The sequence below is a fragment of the Aegilops tauschii genome, chromosome 5 (genome assembly GCF_002575655.3).
Source record: "Aegilops tauschii subsp. strangulata cultivar AL8/78 chromosome 5, Aet v6.0, whole genome shotgun sequence".
Classification (NCBI taxonomy): Eukaryota; Viridiplantae; Streptophyta; class Magnoliopsida; order Poales; family Poaceae; genus Aegilops; species Aegilops tauschii.
The window spans coordinates 185,687,090-185,704,765 of NC_053039.3; the positions used below are offsets into that span (position 1 = coordinate 185,687,090).

At 44.9% G+C, this 17,676-nt stretch overlaps 1 protein-coding gene and 1 long non-coding RNA gene across 6 annotated transcripts; one reads left to right on the forward strand and one right to left on the reverse strand.

Moving 5' to 3' along the window:
* Nucleotides 1-1,354: 1,354 nt before the first annotated feature.
* Nucleotides 1,355-2,200, forward strand: LOC141022666 (uncharacterized). Its single transcript, XM_073498928.1, has one exon. The coding sequence runs from the start codon at nucleotides 1,355-1,357 to the stop codon at nucleotides 2,198-2,200; it is 846 nt and encodes a 281-aa protein (XP_073355029.1).
* Nucleotides 2,201-2,823: 623 nt separating this feature from the next.
* On the reverse strand, nucleotides 2,824-10,027 carry LOC109741184 (uncharacterized). Of its 5 annotated transcripts, none has more exons than XR_012184456.1 (5): nucleotides 9,692-10,027; nucleotides 9,210-9,247; nucleotides 5,720-7,377; nucleotides 3,196-5,655; nucleotides 2,824-3,061 (listed from the first exon to the last, which is right to left on the reverse strand). It is a non-coding gene; the product is annotated as an uncharacterized lncRNA (long non-coding RNA). The 5 variants fall into 5 exon arrangements; XR_012184457.1 differs by having other exon boundaries at nucleotides 2,824-3,296; nucleotides 5,443-5,632; nucleotides 9,692-10,026; XR_005756669.3 differs by having other exon boundaries at nucleotides 3,196-5,632; nucleotides 9,692-10,026.
* Nucleotides 10,028-17,676: the final 7,649 nt, after the last annotated feature.

Genomic DNA, 17,676 nt, shown 5'->3' on the forward strand with positions numbered 1-17,676 from the left:
GACCCATTATCACCGTACTTGTTCATCTTATGTGCGGAAGCTTTCTCCATCCTTCTGCAGCATGCTGAGCTTGATCATACGATTGAGGGGATCCAGATCTGCCCACAAGCACACAGAATCAACCATCTATTTTTTGCGGATGATTCACTCATTGTTATGAAAGCGACAGTGGCCAGTGCGGAGAAGCTCCAGCAAGTCTTGGCTCTGTATGAAGCTCAGTCGGGCCAGATGATCAACAAAGATAAGTCGTCTGCTTTCTTTAGCAAGGGTATGAGTGGACCTCGGAAACAACAAGTGCTCAATGCGCTCCACATTCCGTCTGAATCAAAAAAACGAACGTTACTTGGGGCTCCCAGTTCACCTGGGGGCTGCAAAAAGTAAAGAATTTGAATATTTGAAAGAGAAAATCTAGAAGCATATACAGGGCTGGATCGAAAAACTGCTCTCGAAGGCGGGTAAGGAAGTTCTCATCAAAGCAGTTGCTCAGGCCATACCCACCTATGCCATGTCTTGCTTTGATCTAACTAAATCTCTGTGTGAAGATATTGGCAAGATGATTTGCCGGTACTGGTGGAGTCAGCAGGACGGCAAGGACAAGTGCCATTGGGTCAGCTGGGAACGGATGACAAAATCAAAAAAGGAAGGGGGTCTTGGTCTCAGGGATCTGCACTTATTCAATATGGCAATGCTATCTCGGCAAAGCTGGAGGCTCCTGCAGTTTCCAGACACCCTTTGTGCAACTGTTTTGAAAGCAAAATATTTCCCTGAGTGCTCCATTCTTGAGGTTGTAGCTCAACCAGGCGCGTCGTACACTTGGCGGAGTATTTTACTTGGGCGTGATCTGTTAAAGGAAGGGATAGTGTGGAGAATTGGTGACGGCACCTCTGTGCGGGTCTGGACCGACCCTTGGATTCCGAGGGGTTCTTCTAGACAGCCAGCGACACATCAAGGACATGCAATAGTCTCTAAAGTCTCGGAGCTCATTAACCCAGTCACCGACCAGTGGAATGAGGCCCTAGTGCGTATGCTTTTTTCGGAGGAGGATGCACACTCAATTCTGGCTATACTCCTGAGGCAGGGCATGGAGGACTTCATTTCCTGGCATTTTGACAAGAGAGGTCAGTTCTCGGTCAAATCTGCTTATCAGCTGGGGGTTGCCATCCGAGAGAGAAGCCTACACCATGATGCCAGCACTTCTGCTATTCAAGAACAGGGATCCCCCCTCTGGAACAAATTGTGGCCTTTGGGTGTTCCGAGCAAGGTGCGCTTGTTCACTTGGCGTCTGGCTCATAATAGCCTACCCACAAGACTGAATATCAATAGAAAACAGATCGAGCTTGACACTCGTTGCCCCATGTGCCTGCGCTTGGATGAAGATGGTGGTCACCTGTTTCTTAAGTGCAAGAAGGTGAAAGCCCTGTGGCGGGAAAGATGCCTGGAAGATATTCGGGTAGCCCTATGTGAATGCAAGAGCCCAAAGGAGGTCCTCGGACAGATCTGGACGCTTCCCCAGGATAAACAGGTGCATGTGGTCTCTCTCCTGTGGGACTGGTGGACAGCAAGAAACAAGGTAAACGCTGGTGAAAAGGCACTATCAATTGCTGAAACTAGTGCTTTTATTACCAAGCATTTGATGGATTTCTCCCAGGATCAAAATACTACAGTTTCTCTTGCTCCTGTTGATCCTGATGCTCATGTTTGGAAGCCGCCTAAGCAAAATTTCATCAAAATAAATTTTGATGCAGCTTTCCTTCAGGACACAGGCTCCGGTGCATGGGGCTTCATTGCGCGGGATGAGGCGGGCTCTTTCATTGCTGCAGCAGCAGGCAAACTTGATCATGTCCAAAACGCTCTTCAGGCTGAAGCTTTGGCTTGTCTCAAGGCGATCGAGGGGGCTGCTGACCTGGGAGCTTATAGGATTGCGTTTGAATCAGACTGTCAGGTTTTGGTGGGGGCGCTGAAGTCAAGATATTATGATAATTCCTACATTGGCATCCTCCTGCGTGAGGCTCGTAGTTTATGCTATACCTCTTTTGAGGTCTCAGACTTCTTATTCTGTAGGAGAACCTGTAATACTGCTGCACATTTGTTGGCGCAGTTTGGTCTGAAGGCGTCGGTGCCTTTCACCATTTGGGCAGATGGTGCCCCTGACTGTGTTGCTGGTGTGGTGACTAGCGAAAGTGCTAGGAGCCAAGTATGAGTGGAATAGATTTATTCCTTTTCAATATATATAGCGCTATTCGTCACCCAGGGTGTTCACCCCAGCCCTTTCAGCGTCCAAACCATCCTTGCTGTAAGAAAATTGGACCTGGGTGGTATGGTTTGCCTTCGTGAGCCAACGACCAGCAAACTAGACGAGGTAAGATTATGGTTTGCCTTCATGATCCAACCACCAGCAAACTAGACGAGGTAAGATTATGGCCTTCGTGATCCAACCACCAGCAAACTAGCCAAGGTAATGTAATATTACGACACACCGACGTGACACCAGATTACGTACAGATTTCTTTTTTTCTTTTTGCCTCCTTGAGCCAATGACCATGAAACTGAAGTAACAAGTATACCGAGAGGTGACATTTCCCACGTAAAATTCTTGATACATACGCCATGTGGGACCTGGCCCCACATGTCATCCACACTACAGCACCATATGGTACTGCAGAGGATCTGAACCCGTTGTTGTAGAGATGAATGTAAGCAAACTGTCGTTTATTTATTTATAAAACCTGTATTTCACACGTCAGGACAAGAAAAAAAATGAAATATGCATCACTATAGCTTATTGTAAAATCACACGAAATAAGAATAATCAGCAAGACCAAAATCAGACGGCATAAGAACTTCTCACATGGCCTCGTGTGCCCATAAAAGTTTGCAATATAAAACTGTTTTCTACAGATTCGTGCAACGTAATGACTATCAACTAGTATATCTCCCATGCATTGGTACTATATAACTAAAACTAGCACATGTTGAGTGTCTCAAGATACTTAGTCTCCAAGTCGCTTACAAACAGCTTCTTCCTTCCTTGATTATAGCAGATTCACTATTTGCCATTTTCCTGATAAAATCACAAAACGTGGATCAAGTGAGATAAGGTCAGCTAAAAAAATACATGCGTATTTGCATATGGTGCAACCGATGAACCAGAATTGCTCATCATGTACATTCTACCAAAAAAACTTTCTTCCATACCTTACAAAAAATGCAAGGCAAATTCAAGCAGTGACTTTCATAAGGCAATTACACAAGTCCATTACACAATAGCCCTAAAGTCGATACACACTAGGGGAATTCTGCAAAGAGGAGAAAACATTATGTTTCCATGGAGTTCATCATGATTGATGACAATAACTAGAGCTTAGTTATATGGTGCGGCCTCACGTGGATCACTCCAAAAACAAAAACTGAACTAGAGAATGAACCGCGCTTCAATTGATATAAACCACATCAAGAAACAACGCTAGTTGGAAACAAATACCTTCCTTTTGACATTGGATATTTGTTCCTCCATGAGAATGACGAAACAGTAGAAGAACATGCCAACAAAATTAACACCTAGCATCCACCCAAACTACAAGCTGGAGAAAAATTGCAAGAACCCAAACTACAAGCTTAAGAAAATTTGCAAGAGGCTAGATACCAAGGTCGCAGCTATGCTTGCGTTGTGGTAGATGCCGCAGGACGCCTATGCACTTTCTGTTGACCAGCTCAATACCAACATAGAACTGCTACCTAACTAGAGGTCAACGAGGCAACACAGGACATGTAAAATTTAATATTGCTATGCAATTTTATTCCACTAGTTCCAAACAATCGAACACATTATAAAATATGCAACCCAAAAATCCTGGTTCTGAAATTGATAAATGGGTTCTTCCCCATTACAGTTTCCAGAAACCAGTGGCTCTAACATGATGATTTTGGCAGAAACTTTAGGAAAAACTTACAACAACTACTATTGTTCTATAGTGAAAGATCGCATTAAATATACATGGACATATTGTGCGAAGGTAGAGTAAAGGGTAATGCCATCATCAAGATCACGTTTTACAAGACATCTTTTTTGGATCAATAAACATGTACACAGTTCTATGAGGTAACTAAAGCCCATGTATCGTCATATGATGTGTTGATCCCAGAATGATTAGTTTTGCTAAGCATACCTAATGTTGCCATTAGAGTGTCCAAAACTGAAATGCATAGTGCTAATGGAAATAGTACAGTACAGATTAAACTCAAACTCAGAAGAGAATGAGTGCGTTTCCTTGAGAGGAAAAACCTAGACATGCCCATGCAAATGTGATGGTGTCGAGCTATTTTTCTTTAAAACAAACATCAATTGGTGAGATTTGCCATGTTCCTTCAATGGATCTTCCAAGAATGCAAGTGTGGCAACTTTATTATGTTTGTTATTGATCCTACTAATCAGTGGAGTTACTTTTTAGAAAGAAGATTAAAAGAAAGAGGAGCTACAAATCTGTAACAAAAACACTTAAGTGTCAACTGAACCAAAACTTGCAAAATCATCTTGCGCTTCTCGGTTGTTGTATCCATGAACAAGGTCAGTAGGAGCTAAAACAAGACGAACCAAAATAGAAACAGGATTGGGACCCTCAACAGTTAAACTAATACACTGAGAGGTCCTAATCCTGTTTGTAAGAATTCTGAGAGACAAAGATAAGAGATATAGGGCCAACAAAAAATAGGAGCATGTCCAACTAATACATTTTCCAAACTTGCATGCAACGTACTCCCTCCGTTCCTAAATGTAAGTCTTTTTAGACATTTCAAATAGACTATAAGATACGGATGTATGTAGACATATTTTAGAGTGCATATTCGCTCATTTTGCTCCGTATATAGTCACTTGTTGGAGTATCTTAAAAGACTTACATTTGGGAACGGAGGGAGTAGATTGCATCGCTTGTTTACATCAACGTAAAATTGGAGCATGTACAGTTTTATTCTTGTGCTGAGTGTGCATCAACAAATCAAAACTAGAAATAAATAGGTGCTTAACCATTCATCATTCTCCTTAAGCACATTGTAAAAATGTGAGAAGCAAACCTGAGAAAGGTTAGTGTACTGAAGGCGTATGCAGTGCTTTCACAGAGGTGACAAAGAGCTACAAAATGTACGATGAATTGTAAAAGGAAAACAAAATTCTGCACTTGTCATTTTCGCTAGTTGCTACTGTGTCTCACTAGTCTTCAGGTCTGCACCTACAGAAAGTTCTGAAGCGTCACTAGTGTTCAGTTCTGAAGCAGATTCAGAATGATGGGATACCATCCTAAATACAGTAGCAGCATCCCAAATCCATTCCAAGTGAAAATGGCCGGAACTGGTTCTATTTTTTTTTAGCAGTGGAGCTCTAAAGAAGAGATAAGGAATAACAGTTCATCTAAAACAGAGAAGATAGACAAGAAACAGGGCTATCACGTTTGGCTGGATCTAAGAAGATACTCTGGTGTTGTTCCTCCTCCGCAGCTTCTCCTCCTGCGTGATCCCCACCTCCTTGATTTGATCCCACTGACGAGCTAAGGTTTTCTCCATCACCCCCTTCAGTATGCAAGCTCATCTCTTCTCTTTCATCTCCTTAATTTCTTGGTCTTTTTACCCTTTCTTTACCCTGCTCCTCAAAAATCCAGAACCCTAACCCTAAAAATTAAGAAATTCATGGAGAAAAGGGAATGGAAGAGGAAGAGGGTGGTGTTACCAACGAGAAGACCGCTGACGATGGAGAGGGACGCCGGAAAAGATCGTTGCCGCCGCCAAGCTCGCACCAAATCGATGCACAGCCCAGTTCGCCTCCTGGTCGCTACCGCATGAAGAGGGAAAGGGGGGATAATCCACGCAGGAGAGAGAGGGGTAGCCCTTGCTTCAAGATTGTCCCTCCGGCGCCATCGACATGGCTGCCGCCGCCTCCGCAAACCGCAATCGCCAGCGAGGAGGGGCGGAGAGAGGAACGTGAACCGCTCGCACCTGATTAGAAAAGACATGGGTACGGGTGGAGACGTAGCGTGGGCTAGCTCCAAAGGACCAGTCAACCGTCGCATCAACGTAAGCAAGGTAAATTTACGGCGGTAGACGTGGAATAATATTTTTATCGGTTGAGGAGTCGTTAAGCCACACTGTTGCTCGGTCGGATGACTGGGTTGAAGAATTACTTATTCTTCATCCTGGGTCCTTAATAGACTTTCTATATATACATATATATACACATATATATATACAAGCCCTCCCCAGCCAGCCAAAGCATATCATGCCACCAAACCCAAGCCACCCAATGCACATCACGCCAAGGAGATTATCAAATTCTGCAGGAGCCGAAGTAAATTGGAACGACGGCCGGACATGCAACTCAACTCCTGACGAAGACACACCATCAATGTACAACTTGACGTCCAATGCAGTCTTGCCGACCAACTTCTCACATGAATCAGAGAGTTTGGTAATTATTATTTAGTATAAACTCATTTATTCCGAATATTTTTTTTGTAGTTACTTTGTCAATTGTGAACTATTTTTCTGTTCCTTCTGAAGGAGGAGCATTATGGCGTACAAGAAGTTGAGTGACTTAAGAACAAGGGGGGAAACTAGAACGCACAAGTGAAAGTAATGATTATGTGGGAATCGATCAATCCTACAACCGATGAACTAATCAGCCTAGATATGATTTTGATGGATGAAGAGGTATGTTCTTTCTATATATAAGTAACCGCACATTGTTCTATCTGTTTCAGCAACAATTGTTAAGTATATCCCATTGTTTTCACAGGGCCAAACAATTCATGCTTTTACCTGGAAGAACCTAATAGACACTTTTAGATCAAAAATTAAAGAGCAGTCTATTTACGCTTTCAACAATTTGAAGGTTGTGGAATCTACAAAGTGTCGTCCAACGAGCAATGAAAATAAATATTTTTTGCATACAACACAAAGGTAAAGGAGGTTAAAGGATCCGCAGAGGTTTCCCCAGATTTTTACTTCAGTTTCACAACCAAGGAAACACTACAAGAACGCGCAGAAAAAGATATACAATGCGCAGGTATGTTATAGTTGTACCTATGGCTTTGAACTATTAATATTTGTATCAGCCATGTAATTAATCTCCAAATATACAGATGTCGTTGGATTGCTCACGCAGATGAAGCCTGTGGAAAAAGACTTATTTTTTGATTCAAGCTCAATGATAGTAACATCAGCTTTGGCACACAAAATTAGTTAATAGAACATTTGTGCCTGATGATTGGCTCGAGAAACTCTACTTGAATGATAAAGACGACGGCCGGACATGCAACTCAACTCCTGACGAAGACACACCATCAATGTACAACTTGACGTCCAATGCAGTCTTGCCGACCAACTTCTCACCTGAATCAGAGAGTTTGGTAATTATTATTTAGTATAAACTCATTTATTCCGAATATTTTTTTTGTAGTTACTTTGTCAATTGTGAACTATTTTTCTATTCCTTCTAAAGGAGGAGCATTATGGCGTACAAGAAGTTGAGTGACTTAAGAACAAGGGGGGGAAACTGGAACATACAAGTGAAAGTAATGATTATGTGGGAATCGATCAATCCTACAACCGATGAACTAATCAGCCTAGATATGATTTTGATGGATGAAGAGGTATGTTCTTTCTATATATAAGTAACCGCACATTGTTCTATCTGTTTCAGCAACAATTGTTAAGTATATCCCATTGTTTTCACAGGGCCAAACAATTCATGCTTTTACCTGGAAGAACCTAATAGACACTTTTAGATCAAAAATTAAAGAGCAGTCTATTTACGCTTTCAACAATTTGAAGGTTGTGGAATCTATGAAGTGTCGTCCAACGAGCAATGAAAATAAAATATTTTTTGCATACAACACAAAGGTAAAGGAGGTTAAAGGATCTGCAGAGGTTTTCCCAGATTTTTACTTCAGTTTCACAACCAAGGAGACACTACAAGAACGGGCAGAAAAAGATATACAATGCGCAGGTATGTTATAGTTGTACCTATGACTTTCAACTATTAATATTTCTATCAGCCATGTAATTAATCTCCAAATATACAGATGTTGTTGGATTGCTCACGCAGATGAAGCCTGTGGAAAAAGACTTATTTTTTGATTCAAGCTCAATGATAGTAACATCAGCTTTGGCACACAAAATTAGTTAATAGAACATTTGTGCCTGATGATCGGCTCGAGAAACTCTACTTGAATGATAAAGACGAGGAGGTAAAGTTGTTTTCCTTGAAAAACAAAGTATCACGTTTATAATTCTCTAACTATACATCTTACACAGGAATTGATGGATGATGAAGTGGGCACCGTGTTAAAACATGAAATGAAGAAGCAGAACATGCTTGACAAAAAGGTGGTTTGTTTTTTCACAATACACACTTCTAAATTTTAAATATTTGTCTAATTTTGAAAATATTTATTTATTTTGCAGTCACAGAACAATAAAGTTTCAGCTACAAAATTATCATGTGAATTGGTTCCTGTTAAAGTGGAACCAGTCAATAGTAATGGAACTTCAATAATGAAAGATGGGCGCCAGGGAAAAAATACCATCATCGTCACATGAACTACGCAGTGACAAGAAGAGGAGACTGAGATCTGATGTAGTATCAGATGACTCAGAGGATGAATGCACCAAGACAAGTTTGTCAGAACGAAAGGAAAAAAAATGTCCGTGGAAACAAGAAATCTTTTGTAGCAATAGTAAAAAAACACAAGGCTTGAAGATGATGATGAAGTATGGGAAGCAAAGCCTAGGAGAACGAGAAAGTTATCTAGAAAATTGGGGATCTTATCAAATAGATATTGAGGCAACCTATTTGTATTACCAAGTTATACAAAAAGGATAGTAATTATATTGTAAGATTGAAAGTTATAGCACTATATCGTTACTCCAGAAAAAAATGAATGCTATATTTATATATCTACCAATAGAAGGGGAAAATAGAATGCTTTATTCATAGTATCTACCAGTATAAGGACGAGACATTAGCACTATGAAAAGCATGTCATCTTGTAATTATTTGAAATACATTCACACATACACTTTCTTGAGTTTTATGTCTTGGTGACAATTCTTCTATCGCATTGATTTTTAGAAAAGTTCCAGTAGTACAAGTAATATAAAAATATGAGGAACAGTACAAGAGCTGATTTGGATTACAAAGGACGCAGATCAATAGCACTTACAGTGGTAGAAGTCCGGCTGCAATAACGATTACAAAGGCCTGAAGATGAAGAGTTTGTCGTCGGCCATGCCAAAGGAAAATCCATTATTCGTGGCACCGTAAGGAAGAATACAAGTGGTAAGACAGAAGATAAAAGTAGGCGAAACAAATATATTGTTTTCTTTGCGGAAGTAAAACATCAATATCTCATGCAGCCTTTTCAGACTGACACATATGAACAAAATTATAATCAACAAGTTAAAAGTCTTCTTGCTAGGACATGGCGACAACAAATAAATAAATCTATTTTATAGTGATGTTTATGAAATATAAGACATAATCTGCATTAGGAATGATGTTTATCATGAACACTAACATTTGGTAGGAATCGAACAAGCCATGAGAAGGTCAACACAATAACAGCAGCCCGCCCATGCTGCTCATATAAAGCTTGGAAAAGAGGAGAGTGGATAAACTGCTGAGAAGATACGGAGGGATTCATACCTGTATCCTACTCCGCCTGAGAGAACCACTGCGCCGAGCAGTCCGTGCTGCAACTCCAATCCGCCTCGATCCAGACCACAGTGGCTAGGGTTTGAAGCCTTGACCAGAGGATGCATAATCAGATGAACTAAAACCAAGAAGAGGAGCGGAGGTTCATCGTGGATCCATTCTGTGGTCGCCAGCGACGAGATTGAACTTCGCCGACGAGGAGACCAGTCAACATCCCATTTGGGGGAAGTCTATGAGCCGAGAGAAGAGAGACAGAAAGGGGATCAACTGAGGCAGTGAGGAAAATACGAGTGTGTTACACGTGGGTAACCTGTTCAGAAAAATGATCCTCAATGGGCCTGCATGACGACTGCTCGGTGTATACCTTACTCAATAGATGCGTTCAGATTTGATTCTCAAAAAAATAGTTGGGTTCAGATTTCTTTTCATAATACCTTACTCAATATGAATTCGATTTCAACTCGGCATCAACGTGATATGCAATTCGGATCCTATTATGCTATATTATATATAGCTTAGATAATCACCCCGTTCAACACTACATCAAAACTGTTAGTCACAGTTGAGAAAAACGTTGCATGTGAAGCACATCAACGAGTACGACACTGTTTCGCACAGAAATATAGCCCATCATATACCTTTTTTAGCGAATAAACAATCATATACTGTGAAAAAAATATATATACTGTGACATAATCACTCAAATCTACTCTAATCAACCGTCTTGCTGTAACTCTCCAATGAAGCATGTATGTTTCCTTCACAAAAATTAGTACCGTCAAAGCAATCTTCCAATAATGTCATGACCTGCAACTGCAAACAAACTTATATAGTCATCACATCAACTTGAGTAATAAACAGGCACATGCATCTATATATTCCTTCCGATCCAATTTTTTTTGAAGATCTAGGTTTGCCCTGATTCAAACTTAAACAAGTTTGACCAAGTCCATAAAAAACACCGTGGTTATCCAAAGTAATCTGATTGGCCTATATCAATACCGAACGGCCGGTGTAGGCTTGATACGACGAACATTATTAATCCAATTTTCTAAATTTCAATTGAAATTACCTAATTTCATAAATTCATCTAGATAAATAAATTTTATAAAAAATATGTACACAAACGTTTCTTTTTTCACTGAAATATACACACAAATCCACCCATCCAAATGCACATATACTAGCAAATTCGGATATAAATCATACATTTGGTAAATAAGTGAGAAAAAAATAATGGTTCAGCGAATACATGAAAAAAGTGTAGTAACTTCAATCACGCGAAGTAAAATAATATTATGAATATGTCCTGAGTATATTATTATGTACAATATACAATAAACCAAATGGAAATTTGAGTTGATAAAAATTCAAAAAAATAAAAATAAATGGAAAGTTGTAAACCAATCATCCATATATACTAAATAAAAATATGTAGAAAAGTTTTTTTTGAATTCATTACAAGGATAGATCTTTTAGTATTCCTCTGATTGATTATAGCAATGTAGTCAAATGACATCAATGGAAAAAATAAATGGAAAAGGAACGAAGAATAGATGGAGATACAAAGAACCATATACAAAGCTAAACGAAAATGCATAGAGGGTACAGTGAATAAATCTATCAAAATCTAGCCGCGCAAATACGCGGGCGCACCCGCTAGTTGTATTTAATCTGACTAGAAATTTCGGGATAAAAATATTTCGGATCCCATCAAAATGTGGAAAATTTTATTGAATTCTGTTTTGAACGGTTGGTTGAAATTATTAATCGTTGTCCTAGCTAGAAAATGGGTTGTACTTTTAACAAACTATAAATGAGATGTAGTAAATTCCATTAGAATTCAAAAATGGGTTGTACATTCTTACAAACCGCAAATGGGCTATAAGTTCTCTGCCACACACTTGTGGGCCTACTAAGTTGACGTGTCCCCTAAAAAAAGTAAGTTGACGCGTATGCAAGGCTTTGTCAATTTATAGTCAACACACGGTTCTAGCAGCAGTGGCCGTTGGATGTCCATCCAACGGATGTCGTGCTTCTTCTTCAATCTCGGATATTCTAGCTTCAGCCGCCCAAAAATGATTCCTCCCCCTGACATCTGGGGCTCACTGTTTCGGAGGCTGACCTGTGGGCCTACTAAGTTGACGCGTAAGGGTTTTGTCAACTTAGTCAATATAAACGATTCTAGCTGCAGAGACCGTACGATGTCCATCCAACGGCCGTAGTGCTTCTTCAACCTCTGGTCTTCTTGCTCCAGCCGCCCAAACCAGCACCGGTGGGACTGCCTGCTCCCGCCTCCCGTGGCCGGCTGTGCTGCCGCACAGACCGCACTGCCCCACCCTACTCATTGCTGGCCAGACCATTCCTCTACTCACCCACACCTCCTGTTATTTTCCGGCGACGGCAGCCGGACCAGTAAACCCTCGTATTCCCATCGCGTGTGGGCATCCATTGCCGCGTCTTCCCCGGCTCCGTGTCGTTCCCTTCCTAGGCCTCGCCGTCTCCCACCGCCCTGGTGCTCTCGGCGTGGCGTGGTCAACATGGTCAAGGAACGACATCCATCAGACGTGGACTGTACGTGGAGAGGCTGACAGCTGGGTCCACGACCGCACACAAGGAAATGCCTCCTTATTACGCGCAAAACAATGATTCCTTCACCCGACAGCAGGGACCCACCGGACGAGCCATCGTATTTCGTGAAAAAAACGTTTACCCCTGACAGCTGGGACCCACCAGCTACATCTTCGCACGCAAGGAAGTGCGTCCATATTACAGGCAAAAAAATGATTCGCCCCCTGACTGCTGAGACCCACCAGCTACATCTTCGCACGCAAGGAAGTGCTTGACAGTCGGGACCCACCTGGTCGAAGCGTACGTAGCAATGTCATTCTCGTCGCGAACGTGTACGTACATACGATCGGTCTGTCTGCAGGCTGCAGCGATGAACCGTGGCTGTGTAAGGAAGGGCACGTGTCATAGTAGAAGCGCGCACGTGTCTTAGTAGAGGCGCGCACGTAGCATGTACACTTACGTACAGCGGCCAGGGTGCAAGAAAGTAAATATGGCCACGTACGTCCATTCGGACGGGGTCTCAAACGCCTACTCGCGCATACGTACGGCCAGGGCCCGTGTACATGGTTGGGTCAGAACGGAGAAACTGCGTCATCGTCGTGTTCATGGGGAGGCAAAGGAATGCGTCGTGTTCATCGGAAGGCAATGGAACACGTGCTGTTCATCGGGAGCCAACCGGCTTGGATGGAACAGCCGATGGAAACGAGGCCTGGCGTACCGCAGAACGGAGGAAAACGGCCTTGTGTTTGACCGGCCACAGTCGAAACGGGATCCTGTTCATCGGGAGGGGTCTGGCATACCGCAAAATGGAGGAAACGGGCCTCCTACGGTCGAAACGGAGTCCTGTTGATCAGGAGGGGTGTGGCGTACCGCAAAACGGAGGAAACAGACTTGTGTTGGAGCGCTACGGTCGAAACGGGGGTTCTGTTCATCGGGAGGGGTGTGGCGTACCGCAAAACGGGACTCCACACGATACTGTTCATCTTCATCGTCGACCTCCTCCAGCCTCCACGGGCTACTGTTCATCCACCGTCGACCTCCTCAGCCTTCACCTGCGACTGTTCATCCACGGGCTCCTGTTCATCCAGCCTCCACCGCGCTCCTCCACCGGCTACTGTTCAACCAGCCCTCTCCACGGGGTCCTGTTCAACCACCCCTCCACGGGCTCCTGTTCATCCAGCCTCCACCGCGCGCTCCTCCACCGGCTACTGTTCAACCAGCCCTCTCCACGGGGTCCTGTTCAACCACCCCTCCACGGGCTACTGTTCATCCAGCCCTCCACGGGGTCGTCCTGTTCATCCAGCCCTCCACGGGGTCCTGTTCATCCACCCCTCCACCGGCTCGATCGATCGGGGTACTGTTCATCCAGCGGCAACGGCCTCTACTACCACGGGGGTCCTGTTCATTCAACCCCCACCGGGAACTGTTCATCCAACCCCCCTAACAACGCTCACTGTTCATCCAGAGGCAGCATCGATCGGCTTCAGTTAGCAGCAGTAGCGAAGGAATCACTCGGGTTCAGTTAACAGCAAGGGATCGATCAATCGCTCGGGTTCAGTAATGGGTAGCGTGCAGTGCAATCGCTCGGGTTCAGTTAGAGCCCAACGCCTCGCTCGGGTACATTTAGAGCCCAACGCCTCGCACGCACGTGCGTACGTACGAGAGAAACGCGCATTGCTCGGCCCGCGACCACCCACCGTAACCGGGAACTCCCTGATATTTTCCTCGCCCTCGCTTCTACCACGTTTTTTTCCGTCATGGACGGCCCAAAGAATGTCATGCAGTTGCGTCTCCGGCTCGCACAGGACGAAAAGCCCATTTTCTGTCATGATTTTTTGTCATAGAAGTAGGAGCCCACCACATCTATGATGATACCGGGTTTTGTCACAATTATCGTCATAGAAGTGTCATAAGTATGACAGAAAAAAATTCGTTCGGCCCAAAATGTCACGGATGTGTCTTTTTTTGTAGTGACACCTGCGGACGTGCTTGGCGGGTCAGAGGAAGGAAAGGTACGAGACTGCCAAGACAGCATTCAAGCCAGAGGCATGAAGAGCAAAGGGAAGATGGACTTCCCCCGGCGACACCCTTGCTAGGGAGGCCTACATAGCCCCGGCAAGAGCCTTGCCGGGACGACTTGCCCAACACCAGCAAGGCCGCCACCCTTGAGCCTGAGAGTTCTGACACCATCGACAACGTCGAAACCAAGGCTCAGGGGCGCCTGCGTGGTGGCATGCAGATCTTTGTGAAGACCAAAGGCCTGCGAATCTACATAAGAACCAGAAGACGAAGACCCCCGACAATATCCTTGCCGGGGATGGCCGCGAGGCCCTGGCAAGACCCTTGCCAGGGGCATCTGCGTGGCCGCGGCCAGGCCCGCACCTGCCAAAGCTCCGCTGCCCCGCGGCCGTTCCAACGCGGCAACCAGCCCGCCAACTAGGCAAGCGCCTGCGTGGCAGCATGCAAGTTCTAGGCCAACTAGTCAAGCACCTGCGTGGTGGCATGCAGATCTTCGTGAAGGTCCTGTCACTGCACCAGCATAGCGACCAGCCAGCCAGCATCGCTGCATGCCTCGTCAGCTTGGATGAGCGTCGAAGCAAGGCGAGGCGGCGACGGACGGGACGAGCTTTGTTGCCGTCCCCGATAAAGCAAGAGCGCACGTAGGCAGTGCATTAAATGTGCTTGTCCTACGATGTCAGGCGATAAACTTGTACACTGTAGATACTTTCCACCTCCTGTGTGCCACTATGGCGACCCCTTTGACATATAAAAGGAGGCCCGAGGTGTATTGTGGAAGGATTGGGACTTTTTGGACTGGACACGCATAGTAGCTAGTCCTAGAACTGAAGAACACAAGATAAACACAAACAAGCAGGGCTAGGGTTTTACGCATCATTTGCAGCCCGAACCTGGGTAAAAATCCCCTCGCGCTGATCGCTAGACCTGCACTTTGCACAACTCTTCACCCCCGCCAACTGTAGTAGGGGTCCACGGGATCCCATAGGTGTCGTTTCCCCGACATGAACCAACTATAATAACAAAGCTCGCTGTACATCAAGATCATGCCAAATCAAGAACACGAGAGAGAGAGAGAGAGAGAGAGAGAGAGAGAGATCAAACACATAGCTACTGGTACATACCCTCAGCCCCGAGGGTGAACTACTCCCTTCTCGTCATGGAGATCGCCGGGATGATGAAGATGGCCACCGGTGATGGTTTCCCCCTTTTGCAGGGTGTCGGAACGGGCTCCCGATTGTTTTTTCGTGGCTACAGAGGCTTGCGGCGGCGGAACTCCCGATCAAGGTTTGTTTCTAGGGGTTTATGGATTTATAGGAATTTTTGGCATCGGTTTCACGTCAGGGGGATCCTCGAGTCAGCGACAAGGCAGGGGGCGCACCCTAGGGGGGCGGGCACACCCTCCACCCTTGTCATTGACTCAGGACTCTTCTGGCCCAACTCTTTTGCTTTGGGGGCTTCTTCTGGTCCATAAAACATCACCGTAAATTTTTAGGTCGTTTGGACTCTGTTTGATAATCCTTTTCTGTGAAACTCGAAAACAAGGAAAAAACAGAAACTAGCACTAGGCTCCAGGTTAATAGGTTAGTCCCAAAAATAATATAAAATAGCATATATATGCATATAAAACATCCAAGATGGATAATATAATAGCATGGAACAATCAAAAACTATAGATACGTTGGAGATGTATCAAGCATCCCCAAGCTTAATTCCTGCTCGTCCTCGAGTAGGTAAATGATAAAAACAGAATTTTTGATGTGGAATACTCCCTAACATATTTATCAATGTAATCTTCTCTATTGTGGCAAGAATATTCAGATCCACAAGATTCAAAATGAAACTTTAATATTGACATAGAAACAATAATACTTCAAGCATGCTAATAAAGCAATCATGTCTTCTCAAAATAATATGGCCAAAGAAAGTTATCCCTACAAAATCATATAGTCTGGCTATGCTCCATCTTCATTACACAAAATACTCAAATCACGCACAACCCCGATGACAAGCCAAGTAATTGTTTCATACTTTTGATGTTCTCAAACCTTTTAACTTCCACGCAATACATGAGCGTGAGCCATGGACATAGCACTATAGGTGGAATAGAATATGGTGGTTGTGGAGAAGACAAAAGGAAGAGATAGTCTCCATCTTCGCACGCAAGGAAGTGCCTGACAGTCGGGACCCACCTGGTCAAGGCGTACGTAGCGTTGTCATTCTGGTCGCGAACGTGTGCGTACATACGATCGGTCTGTCTGCAGGCTGCAGCGATGAACCGTGGCCGTGTAAGGAAGGGCACGTGTTGTAGTAGAGGCGCGCACGTGTCTTAGTAGAGGCGCGCACATAGCATGTACACGTACGTACATCGGCCAGGGTGCAAGAAAGTAAATACGGCCACGTACGTCCATACGGGCGGGGTCTCGAACACCCACTCGCGCATACGTACGGCCAGGGCTCGTGTACATGGTTGGGTCGGAACGGAGAAACTGCATCATCGTCGTGTTCATGGGGAGACAACGGAATGCGTAGTGTTCATCGGGAGGCAATGGAACGCGTGCTGTTCATCGGGAGCCAACCAGCTTGGATGGAACAGCCGATGGAAACGAGGCCTGGCGTACCGCAGAACGGAGGAAACGGCCTTGTGTTTGACCAGACACGGTCGAAACGGGATCCTTTTCATCGGGAGGGGTCTGGCGTACCGCAAAATGGAGGAAACGGGCCTCCTACGGTCGAAACGGAGTCCTGTTGATCGGGAGGGGTGTGGCGTACCGCAAAACGGAGGAAACAGACTTGTGTTGGAGCGCTACAGTCGAAACGGGGGTCCTGTTCATTGGGAGGGGTGTGGCGTACCGCAAAACGGGACTCCACAGGATACTGTTCATCTCCATCGTCGACCTCCTCTAGCCTCCACGGGCTACTGTTCATCCACCGTCGACCTCCTCCAGCCTCCACCTGCGACTATTCATCCATGGGCTCCTGTTCATCTAGCCTCCACCGCGTGCTCCTCCACCGGCTACTGTTCAACCAGACCTCTCCACGGGGTCCTGTTCAACCACCCCTCCACGGGCTACTGTTCATCCAGCCCACCACCGACTACTGTTCAACCAGCCGTCCACGGGGTCATCCTGTTCATCCAGCCCTCCACGGGGTCCTGTTCATCCACCCCTCCACCGGCTCGATCGATCGGGGTACTGTTCATCCAGCGGCAACGGCCTCTACTACCACGGGGTCCTGTTCATCCAACCCCCACCGGGAACTGTTCATCCACCCCCCCAACAACGCTCACTGTTCATCCAGAGGCAGCATCGATCGGCTTCAGTTAGCAGCAGTAGCGAAGGAATCACTCGGGTTCAGTTAACAGCAAGGGATCGATCAATCGCTCGGGT

Coding starts and splice junctions, on each gene's coding strand:
- LOC141022666 (XM_073498928.1), top strand. CDS start 1,355: ATGTGCCTGCGCTTGGATGAAGATGGTGGTCACCTGTTTCTTAAGTGC.